Here is a 22,588-nt window from a genome sequence, read left to right on the forward strand (position 1 = left end):
TCCTCAAAAGTCAGAGACGCCTGGCCTCAGGATGGCAGCCGGATGTCATTCGATATCTCTGTGCAGCTCCTGGTTTATACCACGCTTTTAATCTTTATCGTATACCTGTAATGGGCCGAGCGCCGCCCCCAAAATCGGCTCATTTTACGGTTCTCCCGTGCCTTTCTGGAACCAAAAGTCCCAGCCCTCTTCTCTTGTGAGATGGCCGCCAAACGGAGTTAGGGAGCAGGAGAGGGATGTGAGATGGAGGTTGTTTGGTCTAGTTTGGTTGATAATGAAGAAAATGGTCTCTCTTCCCCTCCCTTCATCAATCACGCAGCCATCGAAGCTCAGACTAGGAAGCCTGAAGTAATGAATCTGGAGGAAGGTCTTGAAGAGGAAAGGGAGATGATTTGTAAGTGTGGAGAGATGGGATTCTCCAGCCAAGTAGAAAATGATTTAAGAAATAGAGGTAGTAGAAGAAATCCAAAGGTGGAAATGACCGGAGGGAATGAACGGTACAGAAATGTGACGTTTGCCAGAGGGAAGGAAGTAGTAAAGAGGGAAGGTAGGAAGGTGGGAAGGGAGGGGAGCCACTGGAAATTGCAGAGCTGAGGCCGAGTAATCCAAAATAACACTTGGCCTGGAAGCATTCTAGAGAGCCGTTCAACTTTGTGTTTTAAACAGTCTAGCTTCAGCTTAGACAGGGTTGCCTAAATTATTTAGACAGGGTTCCAGAAATTATTTGGCTGGCTTTACATTTATTTACAAGAACAGAGAGCAAAGTACTCAGTGTTCTGGGATTTATGCATAAATGCATGCAAAATTATGTTTTTAATGATATTTATTAGGCACTTACTCTGTGCTAAGCATTCATTTCAAAATTTTCAAAATTTGGACCTGGAGAATTTCAGCTTCTCCACAGTCTTCATTTCAACGTCGTCGTTTTTCCCTTGCCCTTGAAGATGCCACGTTTATTCACGTAATTGCCCATTTTTTGGCATCATTTTTGCAAACCAAAAACAGGGGAGGGGCTATTCAGGAAATGAAGCATAGCGGTAAGTAGACTAATTAAGTATTGTAATGAGCGGGGCAGGAGAGAAGGAAGAGAAGACAAAAAGGAGGAGGGGAAAGAGGGAAAACTAAAGAGAAGGTAAGAGGGCACCTGAGATTGCAGCTCTTACTTGTATTGCGTTTTCCTAAGTGCTGTGTAAAATAAGCCCAAAATGAATTAAGGTAATTATTCTCCCTTTTCCCCTCCTCCCTGGGTTCATACCAGTTTTAGAGAGATATTTCCCTCCCTATTTGCAAATCTCCCTCTGTGGCGGCACCACGTTCCGATTCCCTTCCTAAAAATAGCAAATAATAATGATAATAGTCTTTAAGTGGGACGTAGTCTTCAGGTGGGACGTAGTCCCTGTTCATATGGAGCTCACAGTCTAAATACAAGGGAGTAGGATTTAATCCCCATTTTTACAGATGAGGAAACTGAGGCTCAGAAAAGTTAAGCGACTTGCCCAAAGCAGCAGATGAGTAGTGGAGCCGGAATTAGAACCCAGGTCCTCTGGCTCCCGGGCCTATGCTCTTTCCGTGAGGCCACGCTGCTTCTCTTCCTATCACTGACACATTCTGGCAATTAACAGTGTGTGGTACAAAATAAAAAAAGGTTTCATTTCCTTCTCAAAAACTGGGTGAACGGGAAAGGGGGCTGTTATAATAATGTTGGTATTTGCTAAGTGCTTACTATGTGCAGAACACTGTTCTAAGCGCTGGGGTAGACACAGGGTAATCAGGTTGTCCCACGTGAGGCTCACAGTTAATCCCCATTTTACAGATGAGGTAACTGAGGCACAGAGAAGTGAAGTGACTTGCCCACAGTCACACAGCTGACAAGTGGCAGAGCCAGGATTCGAACCCATGACGTCTGACTCCCAAGCCCAGGCTCTTTCCACTGAGCCACGCTGCTCCATTGGAGGCAATTATGCTATCTGTCATTCCTTTTCTCTTGTCTTGGAAACAACAATGTTCAGCATTTAGACCAATGAAGGTATTTGTATATCTGGAGAATCAGTGTAGCCTAGTGGAAAGAGCCCATGCCTAGAAGTCGTAAAACCAGGGGTTTTAATCCCAGCTCTGCCCCTTTTCTGTGATATAACCTTAGGCAAACCACTTAATTCTTCTGGGTCTCACTTTCTTCATCTGTTAAATGGGGATTAACCACCTGTACTCTCTCCTGTTTAGTCTATGAACCCCTTGTGGGACAAGGACTGTGTCTGATCTGATTTTTTTGAATCTACTCCAGTGTTTAGTTCAGATCTTATTTCAAAGTAAACTTGAAAAATACTCCAATAATTATTATTATTCTTATCTGCTGACCTAGAAATTGCCCTTTGGCATTCCTCCCCCTCAGTTTGGCCTCCATACTGGAAATTGACCCACTTCCTGAACACAGACTGTAGGTCGCAACCCAAGAACCTGGCAGCGTATCGTTGTTTTACCGTGCCTGCCAGCTGAACACGTGCACCTTTTGGCTTTCATTATTATTACGGTATCTGTTAAGCTCCTACTACGTCAAAGCACTGTTTTAACTGTTGGGGTAGATATAATGATAACACAACAACAATAATAATGATAATTGAGGTATTTGTTAAGCGCTTATTATGTGCCAGGGACTGTAATAATAATGTTGGTATTTGTTAAGCGCTTACTATGTGCAGAGCACTGTTCTAAGCGTTGGGGTAGACACAGGCTAATCAGGTTGTCCCATGTGAGGCTCACAATCTTCATCCCCATTTTCCAGATGAGGTACTGAGGCACAGAGAATTGAAGTGACTTGCCCACAGTCACACAGCTGACAAGTGGCAGAGCCGGGAGTCGAACTCATGACCTCGGACTCCGAAGCCCAGGCTCTTTGCACTGAGCCACGCTTACTAAGCACTGGGGCTAATACAACTAAATTATAATAATAATAATAACGACGCAATTTGTTAAGCGCTTTATTATGTGCCAGGGACTGTACTAAGCACTGGGGTGAATACAACTAAATGATAATAATAATAATGACACGATTTATTAAGCGCTTACTGTGTGCCAAGCACTGTTCTAAGTGCTGAGATAGATAAAAGGTTATCAGGCTGTCCCACGTGGGGCTCACGGTCTTAATCCCCATTTTACAGATGAGGTAACTGAGGCACAGAGAAGTGAAGTGACTTGCCCAGGGTCACCCAGCAAACAAGTGGCAGAGACGGGATTAGAAGCCACATCCTCTGACCCCCAAACCCGTGATGCAAAAGCAAGTGGGAGAAGAGGAAAAGAGGGTCTCAGGGAAGGCCTTTTGGAGGAGATGTGCCTTCAATCAGGCTTTAAAGATGGGGAGAGTCATTGTCTGTCAGATATGAAGAGGGAGGGGGTTCAAAGCCAGAAGCAGGACCGGGCAAGAAGTGAGCCACCTTGCCAGCGCTGATAGTAGCCAGGGGATGGGAGCCTTGAGGCAAGGTGGGTCCAGAAGGAGAATTCTGCAGCTGGCCGGGGCGGCCGGCTCGTACACTGGCGGGGACTCGTCCGAGGGCGGGGAGGAAGCCGAGGAAAGCTGCGATGAGCCGGTGACTGCAGGGAGCTGTGACATGCCAGCTTTGTCCCCACGAGCGGAAAGCAGCATGGCACGGTGGATAGAGCACGGGCCTGGGAATCAGAAGGTCATGGGATCTAATCCCGGCTCCGCCGCGTGTCTGCTGTGTGCTTGACTTCTCTGGGCCTCAGTTACCTCATCTGGAAAATGGGGATTGAGACTAGGAGTCCCACGTGGGACAGGGACTGTGTCCAACCTGATTACCTCGTATCTGCCCCAGAGCTTAGAACGGTGCTTGGCACCTAGTAAGAGCATAACAGATCCCATCATCATTATAATTATTATCGTTATTATTATTATTAAGCACTTGGGAAATCAGGTTATCAAGAGCCCCAAAGAGGAGAGCCGCCATGCCGCTTTAGAGCCGTCATGGTCGGCACCTCCAGGGGTAGGAATCCCCTGCTCCTGCCGCGATGGGGACAGACTCAAACTCTCGACAGCGACAACCGCCAGGGACGAGCCGCGGGAGCGAGGGATGGGGGGGAATCTGGGACAGGCCCACAATCAACGTGGTGCACAGCCGCTTCCATTCCAGCGGCTCAGTCGCTCACAGCTCAGGGCCCCGCGATTAGAGAGGCCGTCTGCCATCCCCGCGGCTCACCGGTGCTTAAACTAATCACTGACAAAATACCAGACCCCTTTTAGGCGATGCCTTTATTTCAGGGGACTGGAGGAAAAGCAGTAGTTAGGGGAGTGGGGGGAAACTAGAAATAACTGCTTGCAAGCCGCACAGAGGAGTGGGGGAGGAGGGTGGCGAAGAGGTCTCGGATATGGTGGCCATCTTAAATGTCCAAGGTGGTGGCCATCTTGGGAGAGTCAGAGGCAGTTTGTCACCCCATCCTGAGGCAACTGCTTATCTCACTCGCCGTCTGAAGCTGACCACATTGATAATTTCATCCAAAACCATCATCCACAGCATTTCGCGAGCGACTGCCATATGGGAGGCAACGAAATAGCTATTTACAGATTTAGCGGTAGAAATAAAAGACCCGGTCTCTGTCTCTGAGGAATTTATAATCTAATGGTTATCCCAGATGCCAAAAAGATGGTGTCAGCTCAGCTCTTTAGGAGGAGAAGTGTGATGAAATAAATTCTTCTGACACCCTGCTGCTGGTAGTACCGGCCTTTGGGGAAAAGAATGAAGATTGAAGACAAAGGTGCGAGAGAAGGGAAGGATGGTCGGAAAAGGATAACAGAGGGTCTCCCTGGAAGTGAACCGTAAAAAACCGGACCGCCTACAGCGCTCCGGCTGCATACTCAGCCGGAACAGCCATCTCTTTTCTCGACGGTCGTTACCTCGTTGGCCTTCAGATGTCTCCGGGAGAGAGGCTGTCCCTCATTGAAAATCATTATAATGCGATGGGGCATATTCCTTTTAAAACCAATTGCATGCAGAATGTCACCACCAGAAATAAAAGGAGACGAAGGAAGCCGGTATTCAGTCTGCCTCGTTCCACGGCTCGCTCCTTTGTTTTCCGCTTCAGCCTTTTATCAGAATCCCCCTGCCCTTAATTTCCACTTTGGGGCCGAACCAGCATGCAATTTGAAGCTTCTTGGGAGGGTGCTTAGAGTACGCCGAGATAACTCTAAGCACAGAGCTTATCTGATCATAACAGGCTCACCCGCTGAGCAAGCACTGAGCCAGCTCTGTTTTCTTGCCTTCCCTTCCTTTAAGAAGCGTACCGTCCTCTCAACCGTGCCATCACTGTGACGCCCCGGCAAGCGAGCGAGCAAGCAACAAAACCTTTTGACAGACTCGCTACTGAGTCAAGCCAGCACCCTGGCCTTCCAAACCGCACGCAACTCATTGCAAGACTCACTTTGCAGACACAGAAACTCCAAGTTTCAAAAATATCGGGAGGTCTGCTACTAATATTTGCCAGCGTGCTAGTGTCAGGAACATCCTTTCCATTATTAATGTGTTTAATTATTTATGGAGCATAAAAAGCAAGATCCTGGCAGGCTGCAGTCCAAGTCAAATGTAAACCCCCAGGCAGATAACCGTGAAGATCTTTGTGCAGACATCCTCCACGTCAGACAGCAGTGCGTACTTCATTTCGAAAAGCATCTTGCGCCAAGCTGTTCCAAGTTCTCTGCAGACGTTATCATTTCGGATCTTCCTAGTTACCACAGAAATGGGTAGAAATTAATTTTACATAGGAGAAAACCGAGGTACAGAAATTGTGACTTGACCAAGGTCACTCAGAACTTGTCTCCTGACTTCTAGCCATTCTCAGGGGCCTAAACTGAAGTAAAATTTAAGAGGGAATTGAACGCAGAGAACTGCATGAAAGAAAGTTAAGATTAATGAGGAAGAGCAGTTAAAGAAGGAAGGAGAAAACGTAAGAAATGATGTCGAGACAGTTATTTTAAACAAGGATTTGAAAGTGGAAAAAAAAAGACACCCCCCAACCATAATTTAATAAATAAGAGGAAGCCAGCAAAGACATTTTTAAAAAGATAACCGTGTCACCACAACCGGAAGCAAGGGTAACCTTATTTTACCCCAGTCTTAGGTAGATTTTTGAGGCAGGCTTCCTAGAGAGGGAAATGCGATCAGAGAGGTGGCCAACCTTTTGAACGACAGAAAAGAAACCAAGACCTGAAAAGGTCGCTGTAGCATTAGCATGTTGGAGTTTTGGAGGAGAGAAATGTGGTAGGAACTTGAACCAGAAATCCTCTGGATGCTGGTCTCCAAAGGCATATAGCAAGAGTATACCGCACAGATATCACTCGTCAATCGATCCATCAGTGGTATTTACTGAGTGCTTACTGTGCGCAGAGCACTGTGCTAAGCATCGGTAGGCACGTTCCATGCTGGCTTATGTCAGTAGAACCTTCAGAATTCAAGTCAGGAGCTACAAAGGGAGGGCCAGGGTACAGTTCCTACGTGACTCCGTCATGGGGATTTGGTTGCCATATTTCTGTTTTCCTTAGTCCGTCCCGGATCCCAACAGAGTAGTTTTATAAACTCAAGGAAGTTTATATATATATATCATAATACACGCAATCCAGGAGGACCCTGCAGATCTTTGGTAACTCTCACATTCATTCGTTCATTCAGTCATTTATTGAGCGCTTAGTGTGTGCAGAGCACTTTAGTGAGTGCTTGGGAGAGTACAATAGAAGAATAAATGGTCACGTTATAAAGCAGCATGGCAGAGTGGATAGAGCACGGGTCTGGGAATCAGAAGGTCATGGTTCTAATCCCAACTCCCCCACTTGTCTGCGTTGCGGCCTTTGGCTTGTCACTTCACTTCTCTGGGCCTCAGTTACCTCATCTGTAAAATGGGGATTGAGACCGTGAGCCCCATGTGGGACAGGGACTGTGCCCAACCTGATTTGCTTGTACCCACCCCAGCACTTAGTATAACCGGCAAACAGTAAGCGCTTAACAAATACCACAATTATTATTATTATTATTACATTCCCTGCCTACGACAACTTCACAGTCTAGAGGGGGAGACAGAGATTAATATAAATAAATGACAGGCATGTACCTTATGTACTGTGGGGCTGAGAGGGGGAGTGAATAAAGGGAGCAATTCAGGGCGACGCAGAAGGGAGTGGGAGATGAGGAAAAGTGGAGCTTATCCAGGGAAGGCCTCTTGGAGGGGATGTGCCTTCAATAAGGCTTTGAAGTGGGGGAGCTTAATCGTCTGTCGGATCTGAGGAGGGAGGGCGTTCCGGGCCAGAGGCAGGACGTGGGCGAGGGGTCAGCGGCGAGACGGATGAGATAGAAGTATGGTGAGAAGCGACCAAAGCCACGTCAGGCCCAAGATAAAACCTTTTGACAAGATGGCAGGTAGCACTGTCATTGTGGGAGGAGGAGCAGTGTTGGCATATGCCATCGAACATTGTCTCCGGTGCCCCTAATTCCACCCGCCGACATGATGTCACACAGGTAAAACGCCAGCCTGAGAATCCTGGCACGGCGGAAATTACCCCAGGCTGGGGGTGGGGGGTAGAGGTCAATCAATCAATCAGTCAATGGTATTTTTTTTTAAATTGTACTTGATAAGCACTTACTATGTGGCAAGCACTGTTCTAAGCACTGGGGTAGATACAAGTTGATCAGGTTGGACACAGTCCCTGTCCCACGTGGGGCTGACAGTCTAAGTAGGTGGGAATAGGATTTAATCCCCACTTTATAGATGGGGGAACTGAAGCACAGAGAAGCAAAGTGACTTGCCCAAGGTCACACAGCAGACAAATGGCGGAGCTGGGGTTAGAACCCAGGTCCTCTGACTCCCAGGCCCATGCTTTTTCCACTAGGCCGTGCTGCTTTTCTATTGAGTGCTGACTGTGCGCAGAGCACTGTACCGAACGCTTGGGAGAATACATCCAAGTTGGTAGGCGTGATCCGATCCCCGCCCTCTTCATTCATTCATTCATTCACTCATTCCATCGTACTTATCGAGCGCTTACTGTGTGCAGACTACCGCGTGCAAAGCACTGTATTAAGCCCTTAGGTGATGCAGGATCAGTGGTAAACGGTGCATAAAGACTTCGGAGAAATTCTGGCCAGCAGGCAACCCCTCAGCCTCCTCCAAGATTCCAGATTTGAGATTCCAAGTGATTTTTTTTGAAAAAAAAAAAATCTTGATTGCAAGATTCAGGCTTATGTTGCCCTCTCCACCCACCGTACATCTCAGGGGGGTCCGGAGTGGCAGTTAGCAGCGTTCCCTGGTCCTGTGGTTGAGCCCAGTCCTTTGCAGAGTCAAGAAGGAGGAGTATCATAGCTGCGGGGGATGTGATAAGTGAAGGAAAAGAGAAGGAGCCAACCTACTGTCTGTATCTCATCTATCTCGTCTCTCCCGTCACCGACCCCTCCCTCTGGCCTGGATCTCTGTCCTCTTTCATATCCGACAGTCCACCACTCTCCCCACCTTTGAAACCCTCCTTCAATGACATCTCTAAGAAGCGCTCCCCGTTTAAGCTCCCTCTCCCTTGGGCATCGTCACTGCCCTTGGATCTGTGATCCTTGGACACTTGCTATTCGCCCCGCCCTCAGCCCCACATCACTTACGTACATATCTGCAAATTATACATTATAAATGGTTCATATTAGTATCTGTCTCCCCCTCTAGACTGTATATTTGTTGTGAGCAGGGAACGAGTCTATCAACTCTGTCGTACTCTCCCGAGCGCTTAGTACAGAGCTCTGCACACAGTAAGCACTAAGTAGATATCATTGATGGTGATGAGGGTGATGAAAGTGATGGGATCTTGCCTGATTAAGCCCTCATTTCCTCTGTCCACCCTCCCCTGTGCGTGGACTGTGCATTTGGCTGTGGACCCCTTATTCACTCAACTCACCCCAGCCCTCCAGCGTTTATGTACATAACCATACACTCTACCATTTCCCCTATCTATAATTTATTTTACTATCCGTCCCTCCCTTTAGACCGTACACTCTGTATGGGCAGGGATCACGTCTACCAACTCTGTTGAACTGTACTTTCTCGAGCGCTTAGTACATTACCGTGCACTCAGGAAGCGCTCAGTAAGTACCATCGATGTATCGATTGATGAGAACCAGAAAGGAGAAGCGTCAAAAAATGTAACTCACCTGCTCTTCTTTGTTTCGTGATCACTAACTGAATGAAAGCACCCACTTAAATAAATGAAGAACCGAAAAGTACATCCGAATTCTGTAATACTAGGTTGCTAAGGAAACAGGTTGAGAATTCTTAAAAGGGATTTTTTTGTTTGACCGTGTGTAGAAGGAAAAACAAACCTCCAGCATCATTCATTGGTTGAACATTGATTCTGTGGCCATTATTAGCGAAATAAGATCTTAAATGCAATAGGCTGATACCTGTTGATTTTGCCTCCAGGCCCCAGGAGGGGGGAGAGAAGAGCTAAGTTTTAAATTGTCAGTAATAACTAGGTACATTGTTTTATATCGTGCTTTTCTGGCAAAAGCTGTCCATGTATTTCCACTTGGTCCTGTGCCTGGAATTTGTTATAGATCGTAGATCGTCCCCATGTGCAAAGCAGAGATTGATTGGGCATATGTGTGTGCGTGTGTGATTGCTTTCCTTTCAATATTTCTTTTCCTGCCAGAATTCATCATGTGCTGCACTGAAAATCAATATTTTGAATAAAATTGCCAAACAAGTATTATGCTGGTAAAAGAAAAGCTAAATTGTTCATGGCAAGGTCACTGTGTGTGCTATCTGTTCTGCAAAAAAAAAAAAAAACACTCCTTCCCTATGACCAAATGAAATTTTCTCTCTATTAGAGACTGAAATAAGCAGATTCTTAAAGCAGAAATCCTCCAAGTCATGCAGGTGATTTTGTTTTTTATGAATCACAATGTTTTACTGGCACATTTTAGCCGAAGAGAGGGAAGGTGATTAAATGAATTCTCCAGTGTCTCTGGAGAGGGAAACTTTCCGTGACCAAAAAAAGATCACTTTGAAGCTAGTTTCCATTCCTGTGAGAAGCTACCTTGATCCTTGAATGAGGATCGTTACAAATCCTAAATGCCAGGTTCGCTCTGGGTAACTTGCTTGTTCCGGGAAACTCAGATGGGGAAAATTCAGCGAGTTCAAATAGTACAATCTCCGAAGGCTTAACGTGAAGCAGGTGCCGCACTGAAATGTGCGGTGCGGTTTCATCTTTAAAGGAAAAGAGTGAACTTTTGACAATCCATCCCTTATCCATGATTAGAGAACATTCCTCAGCCCGAGCGGGGTTGGGTGAGCCAGTCAGAAACTCGGGGCCTGCCCTTCATTAACTACAGTTGTGTCTGTTTTCCACCCTACTCTTTCAATCCGCTGACGGGAAAAGGACGCGAACTCTCTATGTCCCTCGTTCACATGTCCGGCCTGCCCGGCAACGATAACGATTCTGTAATGGAAACCTTCCCCAGACTGGTCCCCTGGTTAGACCAGGGGTGGGGTAAAGAAATCCAGTCAGGTTTGGGCAGTCCCCAGCAGATGGCTGCCGGCCTCGTCCCTGGTTTCCCCGGTTTCACGTCGGAGAGGCTGGAGCAGTGATGGTTGGGGGTGGAATTCTCACATAGCATGACCTAGCGGATAGAACACAGACCCGGGTGTCAGGAGGACCTGGGTTCCAATCCCTGCTCCGCCACTTGTCTTCTGGGTGACCTTGGACAAGTCAGTTCACTTTTCTGTACCTCAGTTGCCTCATCTGTAAAATGGGGATTAAGACCGTGAGCCCCGTGTGGGACAGGGACTGTGTCTAACCTGATTAGCTTGAATCCACCCCAGTGCTTAGAACAGTGATTGACACATAGTAAGTGCTTACCAAATCCCCTCCTCATCATTATTAGTGATATTAGTATAGTTTTCCCAGCAGCCTCATCCATGTGTGCAGCTTTGCCCACAGAAGGGGAGGGCTCCCACCAGGCAATTCTGGTTGGTTCAAGGCCCCCACGGTCCGTAGAGACCGGGGCTCACACCGAACCAGGCCAGAGCTGTGGCTGAGGCTGGGCCGGGCTGGGCTTCAGCAACCCTCTTTACGCAGATGATTCCCAAATCTACCTCTCCAGCCCTGACCTCTGCCCTTCTCTGCAGTCTCGCATTTCCTCCTGTCTCCAGGACATATCTACTAGGCTGTGCCGCAAAAAAAAAAGTAACAGGTCCAGAACAGAACTCCTCATCTTCCAACCCGAACTCTCTCCTCCCCACAACTTGGATGTCCCACCAACATCTCAGACCTAACATGTTCAAAAGAGAACTCCTCATCTTCCCACCCAAACTCTGTCCTCCCCCGACTTTCCCTTCTCTGTAGACAGCACCACCAGCTTCCCCGTCTCGCAAGCCCGGAATCTTGGCATTATCCACGACCCCTGTCTCTCACTCAACGCACGAATTCGCTCTGTCACCTATTCCTGTCACTTCTTCCGTCACCACGCCAAAATCTGCCCTGCCAACATATCCCTCCATCTCCCAGAGACAAGCTAATTTATGAGGGAGAAAGAGTTTCCCTGCTTTAGAGTCTAGGTCTTCTTGACACCTGGTGCTGGACTGCCTGTGTTCATTCCCGCCTGGCAGATAGCTTTTCACCAACCAAAATAAACCCCAAAAAGTGGTGTTTTCTCGTGTTAAAAGTTGGCAGTTGACAGATAATCAGTCCATCGATGCTATTTACGCAGATCACAGTACACAGTACTTGGGGAGAAATCAGTCAGTGGTATTTATTGAGCGCTTACCTTGTGCAATGCACTGTTCTAGGCACTTGGGAAAGTATAATACAGTAGAGTTGGTAGATGCAATCCCTGCCCAGGAGAAATTTACAATTTACAGGGGGAGGCAGACATTAGTATAAATTACAGTTGGGAAAATGGTCGAGAATAAGGATATGTACATTAAGTGCCGGTGGGGTGGGCTGAGTATTAAAGTAGTGGCCAGAGCGTGGGCTTGGGGGTCAGAGATCGTGGGTTCTAATCCTTGCTGCTCCACTTGTCTGCTGTGTGACATAGGCAAGCCACTTCACTTCTCTGGCCCTCAGTTACCTCATCTGTAAAATGGGGATTAAGACTGTGAGCCCCACGTGGGACAACCTGACTACCTCATATCTACCCCAACGCTTAGAACAGTGTTTGACACATAGTAAGTGCTTAAGAAAGGCATCATTATTATTATTGTTATTATTATTATAAAAGTGCTGAAGGGGTACATGGTCAAGTGCATAAATGATTGGCTGGGGGTGGTGCATGGGAGAGGGGGCAGATAGGGAAATGAGGACTTGGTCAGGGAAGGTCTCCTGGAGATGTGATAATAGACATGAGCCAAGATTTTTATTTCAGATTAAAGGCCAGTTCTAGCTTTGGTAAAAAGGCCAGGGTTCCAGTAGGGGAAGAACCATGATCGCCATAGGGAAAACTGGAGATGGGGATGGCCCAGGGAAAGGGAGGTAGCTGATAGGTGTCAGCCTAACTGCCAGAAAAAACGGGATTGACAGGAGACGGGAATGTGACTTGCAAAGGAAAGAGGAGGCAGGGTTGGGGAGAGTCTGGCAGAACATGGACCAAGCTAATTTTTGGAGGAAATGTGCCCGGTTAGGAGACAAGTTTGTAGAAGCATCATGGTTTAGTGGAAGGAGCACGGGCTTGGGAGTCAGAGGACGTGGGTTCTAATCCCAGCTCTGCCACTTGTCTGCTGTGTGACCTTAGACAAGTCATCTCACTTCTCTGGACCTCAGTCACACCATCTGTAAAATGGGGATTGAGAGTGTGAGCCCCATGTGGGACAACCTGATTACCTCGAATCTACCCCAGCGCTTAGAACATAATAATAATAATAATAATAATAATGTTATTATTAATGCCTACTAATAATAATGATGGTATTTGCTCTTACTTTTCTAAGCATTGGGGTAGATACAAGGTAATCAGGTTGTCCCATGTGGGGCTCACAGTCTCAATCCCCCTTTTACAGATGAGGGAACTGAGGCACAGAGAAGTGAAGTGACTTGCCCAAAGTCACACAGCTGTTAAGTGGCGGAGCTGGGATTAGAACCCACGACCTCTGACTCCCACTAAGCTACTTATATAGAAAGCGCTTAACAAGTACTATCATTATTATTACTATTATCATTATTATTACAAGTGATCTAAGGAAGGGGAAGAAAATCGACCCCGGGGTTTCATTTTAGACTTCATTTGTGTAAAGGGCTAGGTAAAAAAACCAAAAAGCGCAATCCCCAAATCCCACTCTGCACAGCGGTAAACCATCAGGTACATAAACGAAGACTTGCCAGGGAAGCAGCCAAGATGGTGGGTGAAGGTCAGGGAGGAGAATCCGGACCCGAGACCCCGTGGGCCGTGACCCCGGGCCACCGCGGCCTCGGGGAGCTCTTCCTGGGCCGGCTCCCGGGGTCATCAGGGACAGCCCGTGCAGCGCCGCGGACTCCCAGAGGAGACGCCTCCCGGCTCATCCGGGAACGGGCCGGGAGCTCGCCTCACCCTGCCCTTCCTCCCTCTCCCTGCCGGAGCTGCAGCGCGGAGCCGGCACTTTTGCTGCAGGTAGAATAAAGCTTATTTGTGAAGTATATAAAAGCACTTTATAAGGGTTATAAACTAGGGGTTATTGGGTTTTTACGCGCGCGGGAGTGCGTGTTTAAAGGGAACATTTGGCCGACGAAAAGAAAAGGTTCAACATGGGGAAAAAAAAAGTCAGTCCCCAATCCTCCTGAAGAGGGATCATGCCTAATTCCGTGTAGCATCCAGTTGGCCCTCAGCCGATGTTTATTTTTAATGAGGGCAAGTACAGCGGCGTAACTAGGGAGCGACAGGCCGGACGCCCGCCCAGACGCAGTAGAAGGGGGGCTGTGCAGAAAGGACCCTGGAGTGACCCCTTCCCTGCTTCGGCTGTCACTCTCCAACTCCGGGAGGGGTCCCCAGTCTGGGCCGCAGAGAGGGAGGACGGGCTTCCCCCGGCCAGGAAGCGAAGCCCCCGGGCTAGCCCAGCCGGCTTCTCGGCTCCTGCGACGACGGCCGCTGCCTGTCCGCGGCCCTTCGGGTCTCGCCTCCGGGACCACCACTCACGGCCCGATTCTCGTCCTCCTCCTCCCGCTCCCGCGTTCCCGTCAGCCTCTGGGACAGAGCTGGGGAGACGGTGGAGGCGGAGGAGAGCTTCGCCGGCTGGCTGAGGCGAGGCCCACGGTAGCGCGAAATAATAATAATAATGACGGTATACGTTAAGCACTTTACTGCACGCCAGACACCGTACTCAGCGCTGGGCTGGATGTAAGCAAATGGAGTCGGACACGGTCCCCGTCCCTCAGGGGCTCGCGGTCCTGATGCCCGTTTTACGGATGAGATAACTGAGGCCCAGAGACGTGAGGTGACTTGCCCGAGGTCACACAGCGGACAGGTGGCAAGAGCCAGGATTAGAACCCCCGACCTTCTGACTCGCAGGCCCGGGCTCTAGCCTCCGCGCCCCGGTAGCCCCCGCCACCGGCCGCCGGCCGTTGGACCGCGCTGCCCCCTCGGCGAACGTGACGCGCGGCATCTCACTCTCCTTTCCCTCTTAGGCATGAATAACCGGGAAGTCTTGGAGCAAGTGGAACGTGGTTACAGGATGCCATGTCCTCAGGACTGCCCCATCTCCTTGCATGAGCTTATGATTCACTGCTGGAAAAAAGACCCCGAAGAGCGTCCCACTTTTGAGTATTTGCAGGGTTTTCTGGAAGACTACTTTACCGCAACAGAACCCCAGTACCAGCCTGGTGAAAACCTGTAGATTCCAGGTCCGCAGAGCTAGTCGTTAACCCGGGGGCTTCCCCTCCACCCACCCCCCGCCCCAACCAGGGCCCCCGCCGGCCCCCAGTCCCACCCCCACCCCATTAGCTTCCAATAAAGTAACCAGCTGCACCTCAGTGCGGCATCTTCCGGGATCAGATCGCACGTGAGTCCGAAGTTCAAGAACTTCCGCCGACCCCTGCCGACGACCGCTCGGCCCGAAATCCCCTCGTCCTCCGCGGAGAGGAGCCAACGAACTCATTACTTCCGAATGGAAGACTCCGGAAAATGCATTGCGTCCGTGTTCTGTAAGCGGCAAACCTCTGGTCAGTGTAAATAGTTACTCGGTGCCAATAACTGATCCTATTGCTTTCCTTTTTTTAAATGCAGATCCTATGTGATTTTAACTCCATCTTCACCCCGACTCAACTAAAAAAGTATTATTTTCCAAAAGTGGCCTCTTTGTCTAAAACAATAAATTTTTTTTCATGTTTAACAAAAAAAAAAAATCAGGACAGGTGTTTTTTGTTTTTGTTTTTGTTTTTGCTTTTTTATAAATATAAATATATATATAATATATATACATACCTGTACATACAGTATGCGGGCACTCTTGCAGAGAACTTGTTCCGAATCGCCGGGCGCAGGTCTGCAGTACCCAGAGGGCGATCATTTTCCTGCGACGTAAAAACACTGGGGTTATTGGAAAAAAACCAGTGGTCTGATTTTTGGCTCTGGCTAAGCATGAATCGTTTTTTAATTGGATTGCACTTTTTTGTTGATGAATCTGTACCCGTAGATGGTTGTAACTTTGCTCTTTTCAGGAACCATGGCCTGGATTTTTACAGACACGTTTCCAGTGTTCGACAACGGCACGTTACCCGATCTGTCCTTCAAATTAAAGTGAACGTATTAAGCAAGAAAACTAAACAGTAGGACCGACCGAACTAGAAGAAGGCTACTACAAGCACTTCTCGTTCCAACACACACACACACACGAAACAAAAAAAAAACCCAGAACGTATACTGAAACGTTTCGATCCCTTTTATTTAATAAACTTCGTAACCTCAGTTAATGGTCTAAAACCCAGAGCGTTTTAGTCACGACAACCTGCTCCACTGCTAGAACTAGGATCTTCTGACTTTTGTGCCACTCTGCCCATTGAAAATGAGTGTTTTAAATGTCCTGTACCGCTAATGAAGTTACTTTCTATATGTCTGAGAGTTCTCCAGTGGAATTACTATGCACTGCTTCACATTTCACGGGGATGCGCAGAACAGAGTATTACGTTTTCAGTCGTCTGTCTGTACCGACCTTGAATTACTTATGTTTAACCGAAACAAAGCAAAACGACAAAAAAAGACCCAACCCCCCTCCTTTCTATTTCTATTAAGTTTTTAATACTGAGTTGCAGATTTAAAAAAAAAACCTTAATCACTTTTTGTTATGGTTTCTTTGCAAGTTTACATTTTAAAACTGTTTAACTTTCTTAATTTAGTTATTAAAAAAGAGCATTTTCCATTTGGATTTTCGTTCCTTTGTTGAAGTCCTGGAGGTGATTTTCGTGGTTCCGTAACGTGTTCCTGGCTCAAGAGGAGATAAGACAGCCCAGGAGGTGGCAGAGAAGTGGGTGCAGGTGCCCGAGAAGTGGGATTCTAACGGTGGACCTGGGCGGGGCCTTCGTCCCAAGACCAAGAGAGCCAGTCCAGGGAAGAGGTAGTCATCTCCAGGGCCACCATACCACTCCCTGGAGGGCGGTGCTCTATCAGCGTCCAAATGGAAAAGAGAAAAAAGAAAACAGGTCCGGTCACGGGGACGCTTGGTGGGCCCTGGCTCTTTCCTTTTTACTGCAGCAGGGCACAGCGAGAAGCAGCGTGGCGTAGTGGAACGGGCTCGGGCCCTGAGCTAGAAGGTCCTGGGTTCCCTGCTCTGCCACTCGTCTGCTGGGTGACCTCGGGTAAGTCACTTCACTTCTCTGTGCCTCGGTTGCCTCATCTATAAAATGGGGATCGAGACTGTGAGCCCCACGTGGGACAGGGACCCAATCTGATTGTGCCCGTCCCAGCGCTTAGTACAGTGCCTGGCACAGAGTGAGCGCTTAACAAATACCGTAATCCTGATTACTGCCTTTTACCTTTAGACAGACCTTGTTTTCCAACAGAAGGGTTCCTTTAAAGCCAAAGTGTCCCTCTTAAATTTTACAAAAAGGCGATCGGTCAGTCGTATTTACTGAGCGCTTACTGTGCGGAGCACTGTTACTGAGCGCTTGGGAGAGGACTGCATAACAGAGTTGGTAGACACGTTCCCGGTCCACGAGGAGCTTACAGTCCAGAGGAGAAGACAGACATTATTATAAATAAATCACGGACATGGTACATGGTACATAAGTGCTGTGGGGCTGAGGGAGAGATAATAATAATAATGTTGGTATTTGTTAGGACTGTTCTAAGCGCTGTGAGTAAAGGGAACAAATCCAAGTGCAGAAAAGGTATTGCAGAAGGGAGTAGGAGAAAAGGAGATATCAAAAGAATTGATATTCTTTAGAATTCATGCATATAAAATAATCTCTAGCTTTCAACATGACCAAAAGCGAAAAGTCCATCCTAAAGCGAGATTAAAAGTGGCAAGTCTCAGATTTCACTTTATAAAATTGTCACAGGATTGTTTAATTTATGAATGCATTCTGACATCTTTCAGTGTGATTTTATATTTAAATTCCTTCATCCCATAAAGTTTGATATTCTCATTTTGGTTGTTTACAGCTCTGTATGCATTCTGATATTTATGAATGCATAAATTTGAAATTCTGAATGCATAAATTCTGAAATTTCGAAACTTTGTTTTTATATTCAGATCTCTTTCTCCCTTCAAGTTTGCTCTTTGCATTCTTGTGTTCGACTTTTTTTTCATTTGCTAAGTCATTCCAAAAATATATCTGAGGAAAATACACTCAGAGTAACGTCATATTTATGAACTTGGTTATCACCTGTACGTAGTTTCTTCAAGGGCAGAAAAGTTTTCATTATCGTTGTGAATGGTGTCATCCCTTTCTGGAAACAAAAGAAATTAATTCATTTTTTGGAAATTCTGGCCACTGATACTGCAACATACTATAATTTGTACTGTGTTATGTATTGGGCAAAGAAGAATACCTGTGCGTCCAAATGAGTGTCTCAGAGATTATTCAGAGTAAATACAAGCTAATCTGGTTGGACACAGTCCATGTCCCACGTGGACCTCACGGTCTTTATCCTCATCGGGAAGCGGCGTGGTCTAGTGGAAAGAGGATGGACCTGGGAGTCGGAGGTCCTGGGTTCTAATCCCGGCTCCACCACTTGTCTGCTGTCTGACCTTGGGCAAGTAACTTTTCTGGGCCTCAGTTCCCTCATCTAGAAAATGGGGATTCAATACATGTTCTCGCTCCTAATTAGACTGTGAGCCCCAGTGAGGGACCCGATTATCTTGTATCTACCCCAGATTGCGCATTCCAAGTGCTTAGTACAGTGCTCTGCACACACTAAGCGCTCAATAAATACGATTGAATGAATGAATACCCCAGTGCTAATTACAGTGCCTGGCTCATAGTAAACTCTAAACAGATACCTCATTTTACAAATGAGGCGACTGAGGCACAGAGAAGCAAAGTGATGTGCCCAGGTCACACAGCCAGGATTAGAACTCAGGTCCTTCTGATTCCCAGGCCCGTGTGCTAGCCATGCTGCTTCATCAGATGAACCTTGTTGGGTAGGGAGGAGAGAAATTTTCACATGCACACACGCACAAAAAAAAACCCGCTGGCAGAAGGGCCCACCTCCGACTTCCCCGCCAGGACAACTGTCGTGTCTGAAAACCAAAAGAGTCTATTTTGTGGTGTTAAATAATGCAAGTGAAATTCTTCCCCTCTCACGTGTTCAAGCAAACAATCCCTTTTCCCATCTGGATGGCTGCAAGGTAAGTGCGCTAAGCCGTGCTGGGCAAAGTGTCACCGTCAACAATGTTTGTTGAGGTGGTGTGTGTAGGCAGAGCACTGCAGTATAGACATTGGGGGAAAATGCAGAAAAAGTGATCCCTACCCTACCAGCCTTCGGATAGGAATCCTCTGCTAAGAAATTATTAGCTCTGTTCATTTTTTCCTTCATACACCTGGCAAAGAAGGGTGATTTACATCTCAACGGTTGAATCGATGGATCGGTCAGTGATATTCATTGAGTGTTTACTGTGGGCAGAGCACTGTCCGATCAGTCTTCCGATCTGTGACAAAGCCGACTGCCATTCCCTAAGCTCCGTTGCCCCAGCCTTCAGGCCCTCTACTCTTTACTCCTCAGCTTCCTTTATTACGGTGTCATGATGCAGGAATCTGGTGTTTGCTGCACCAGAGAAAAGTGGTCTCGTGACTCAGAGATTCAGGGGATTGAGCCAAAAGGATCCCATTTCGGCAGCCCTGGAGGTTTCGAGGAGTGGGGAGACGTGCCCATTTCTTCCCAACCTCTCCCTGGCTACCAGACCCGTCCTATCCTCACTCCCCACACTTTCCAGCACTTAGAACAGTGCTCTGCACATAGTAAGCGCTTAACAAATGCCAACATTATTATTATTTCCCCCTAGGTAGTCCAGCCCTCCTTTTTCCACAGGATGGAGGTAGTGACTCCAGCAGGAGCAATTTGGATGTCTTTCTCACCTCCCTTCTCTCCTCACCTGGACTAATCCCGACCCCCAGCCTCAGCCCTGAACATCCCCACCCCCAGCCTTCTGCTTCCTTTCTCTTCACCCCTCTTCAGATCGCCTTCCCTTCACTCCCTTCCCCAAATCTCACTTCCTCGCCGACTTGGCTACGCGCTGAATCGCATCACCACTTGGCATCGAGAAGCAGCATGGTCTAGCAGTTAGAGCACTGGCCTGGGTTCTAATCCCAGTGCCGCCACTCGTCTCCTGTGTGACCTTTGGCAAGCCACTTAACTTCTCTGTGGCTCAGTTCCCTCATCTGTAAAATGGGGATTAAGACTGTGAGCCCTGTGTAGGACAGGGACTGTGTCCAAACTGATTATCTTGTATCTACCCCAGCGTTAGATTCGGTGCTCGGAACAAAATAAGTGCTTAACGAGTACTATAATTATCATTATTATTATTCCATATTTAACCTCACTAATGCTGAATCTTCTCACCTGCCTTCTCTCCCACATACTTCATCCCTGCAAAAGTGTCTTGTTCCCTCATATCTTGACACCCTCCACTTATCCTATCTCATCATGCCCATTTGGAGTCCCTAATCTCCCCTCATTTAAGTTCCAGGCCATTTTTTTTTTAGGGGAGGATGTGGGCAAGGGGGTCAGCGGTGAGATAGACAAGATTGGCGTTAGAGGAGTAAAAGCACGTGAGCTGGGTTGTAGTAGGAAGTCAAGGAGCTGAGATAGGAGGGGGAAAGCTGTTTTGAGTGGAAGATGGGCAACCGCTCGAGGTTCTTGAGGAGCAGGGGAACCTGGACTGGACTTTTTTGAGAAAAATAATCTGGGCAACAGAACCAAGTATGGACTGGAGTGGGGAGAGACAGGAGACAGGGAGGTGAGCAAGGAGGCTTAATAATTAGTAGTCAGAAGGTGCTTCCCCCACTCCTGTGCTTGTGCTGCAGAGCACAAACTGAATTGTATTTTCCAAGCGCTTAGTACGGTGTTCTGCACACAGTTAGTGCTCAATAAATACGATTGAATGAATGAATAAAAATCTGAGCACTAATTCAACTTGGGCCATCTCATATTCATCCTCACCTGCTACATCTCTGGCCTTTCTTCCGTAGCATTAGAACGTCTCCCTTATTCACTCCCAATCCCATTACATCCTCGTGAAGCCCCCAGTGCTCTATCCGCTAGGCCTCACTGATTTTTCCCCTTTCTTTTCAATTATCCCATTATCAGGGGTGGGAGGGTGGAGGTGTGTCATGATGAAAACAATTGGGTGCTAATTACTGGCCCCCAGCTCTTCAATTTAGTGGTTCATAGAGGAATCTTGGTAGTAATAATAATAATAATGGTATTTAAGCGTTTACTATATGCCGAGCACTGTTCTAAGTACTGGGGTAGATACAAGGTAATCGGATTGTCCCATGGGGGCCTCTCAGTCTTAATCCCCATTTTACAGATGAGGTAACTGAGGCCCAGAGAAGTTAAGCGTCTTGCCCAAGGTCACACAGCAGACAAGTGGCGGAGCTGACTCCCAAGCCCGTGCTCTTTCCACTAAGCCGGCGGGGGGGGGGGGGGGGGGTCATTAAGAGAGAGGGAATAAAGAGCAGAAAAGTGGGTTTGGGGGGTGAAGATGTAGTTTGGGGATCAGATGAAAAGGAGAGTGGGAAGTCTTCATGGACCAGAGGTGACTCATGAGGTGTCATTGCGACTTGGGCCGGGGCAGTGGGGGAGGAATGGGATTCTGCCCTTCGCACTGTGCCACAGCCGTCTGTTTTCAGAAGAGCAAATCACAAAGTATTTGAATGGGCAGGGAAAGGAGAAATGTCAAGAAAAGCCACTTGGTCTTGTCTCCTGGCCTTCCAGCCCTATGCAGACAAAAGGCTCCCCTCCCCGTCTGCAGAGAAGCCCCACAGATCCCTTGTGTCTCTGCCGTCCCTCTGGCCGTGATGCTGCAGCAGTGTCATCAAGGGTCGTGTGAGGGAAGGCCCAGGTCCAGACATCAGTTAATGCGCCACTGCCCACTAGTAAAAATATGGTATTTGTTAAGTGCTTTCTGTGTGCCAGACACTATCCCAAGCACTGGGGTGGACACGAGTAAATCGGATTGGACACAGTCCCTGTCATTCATTCATTCATTCGATAGTATTTATTGAGCGCTTACTATGTGCAGAGCAGTGTCCTAAGCGCTTGGGATGTACAAATCGGTCCTACGAGGGGTTCACAGCCTCGATCCCCATTTTACAGATGAGGTAACTGAGGCCCAGAGAAGCAAATGACTTGCCCAAAGTCACACGGCTGACAAGTGGCGGAGCCGCAATTAGAACCCATGACCTTCTGACTCCCAGGCCCGTGCTCTATCCACTACGCCACGCTGCCTCTCAAAAATCTCCCCACTTAATGTTCATGTTAATATTGGGGAATATCTATGCTCCAGGTTCCAGAATTCTAGGAATTTCAAATGCTAGGGATTATAACTTCAATTAGCCAACAATGACTCTCCCCCACTTCAAAGCCTTACTGAAGACACATCTCCTCCAAGAGGCCTTCCCTGACTAATCCCTCCTTTCCTCTTCTCCCGCTCCCCTCTGCTTCATCCTGACTTGCTCTCTTTGTTCTTCCCCCTTATTAGCCCAAAACACTTATGTACATATCTGTCATTTATTTATTTATATTAATGTCTGTCTCCTCCTCTAAACTGTAAGCTCTGTCTGGGCAGCGAACGTGTCCGTTAGATTGTACTCTCCCAAGCGCTTAGTACAGTGGTCTGCAAGCGGTAAGCGCTCAGTAAATACTGATATAAAGCAACCTCCATGGCTTCTGGTTGTGGTGGGATTCTGATGGTGGTGACGATGTTTACGTTGGACGGGTAGATGTCTGTCAGTGTAGACCGTAAGACTCGAGACTGGAAGCTCACTGTGGGCAAGGAACGTGTCTACCAACTGCATTGTATCTGTACTCTCCCAAACGCCTAGTACAGCGCTCTGTACCCAGTAGGCGTTCAGTAAACACCACTGACGACAGACGCGTGAACCGAGAAAGGGTCTTTAATACCTGCCACCCTCTGACCTGTGAGGTCCCTCATTTAT

At 47.7% G+C, this 22,588-nt stretch overlaps 1 protein-coding gene and 1 long non-coding RNA gene across 5 annotated transcripts in view; one reads left to right on the top strand and one right to left on the bottom strand.

The window, feature by feature from the left end:
* FYN (FYN proto-oncogene, Src family tyrosine kinase) overlaps window positions 1–16,353 on the top strand; it is a 245,068-nt gene extending 228,715 nt beyond the window's left edge. For all 4 annotated transcript variants that reach the window (XM_029047552.1, XM_029047556.1, XM_029047553.2 and 1 more), the window contains one exon: window positions 14,618–16,353. In XM_029047552.1, the coding sequence (XP_028903385.1) occupies window positions 14,618–14,826 (209 nt within the window). In that variant the 3' untranslated portion in view covers window positions 14,827–16,353. The remainder of the gene's footprint in view (window positions 1–14,617) is intronic.
* Window positions 5,462–9,293, bottom strand: LOC114805710. Its single transcript, XR_005661113.1, has 2 exons — window positions 9,180–9,293; window positions 5,462–5,727 (listed from the first exon to the last, which is right to left on the bottom strand). It is a non-coding gene; the product is annotated as an uncharacterized LOC114805710 (long non-coding RNA).
* Window positions 16,354–22,588: the final 6,235 nt, after the last annotated feature.

Source organism: Ornithorhynchus anatinus, chromosome 19 (assembly GCF_004115215.2).
Source record: "Ornithorhynchus anatinus isolate Pmale09 chromosome 19, mOrnAna1.pri.v4, whole genome shotgun sequence".
Taxonomy (NCBI): Eukaryota; Metazoa; Chordata; class Mammalia; order Monotremata; family Ornithorhynchidae; genus Ornithorhynchus; species Ornithorhynchus anatinus.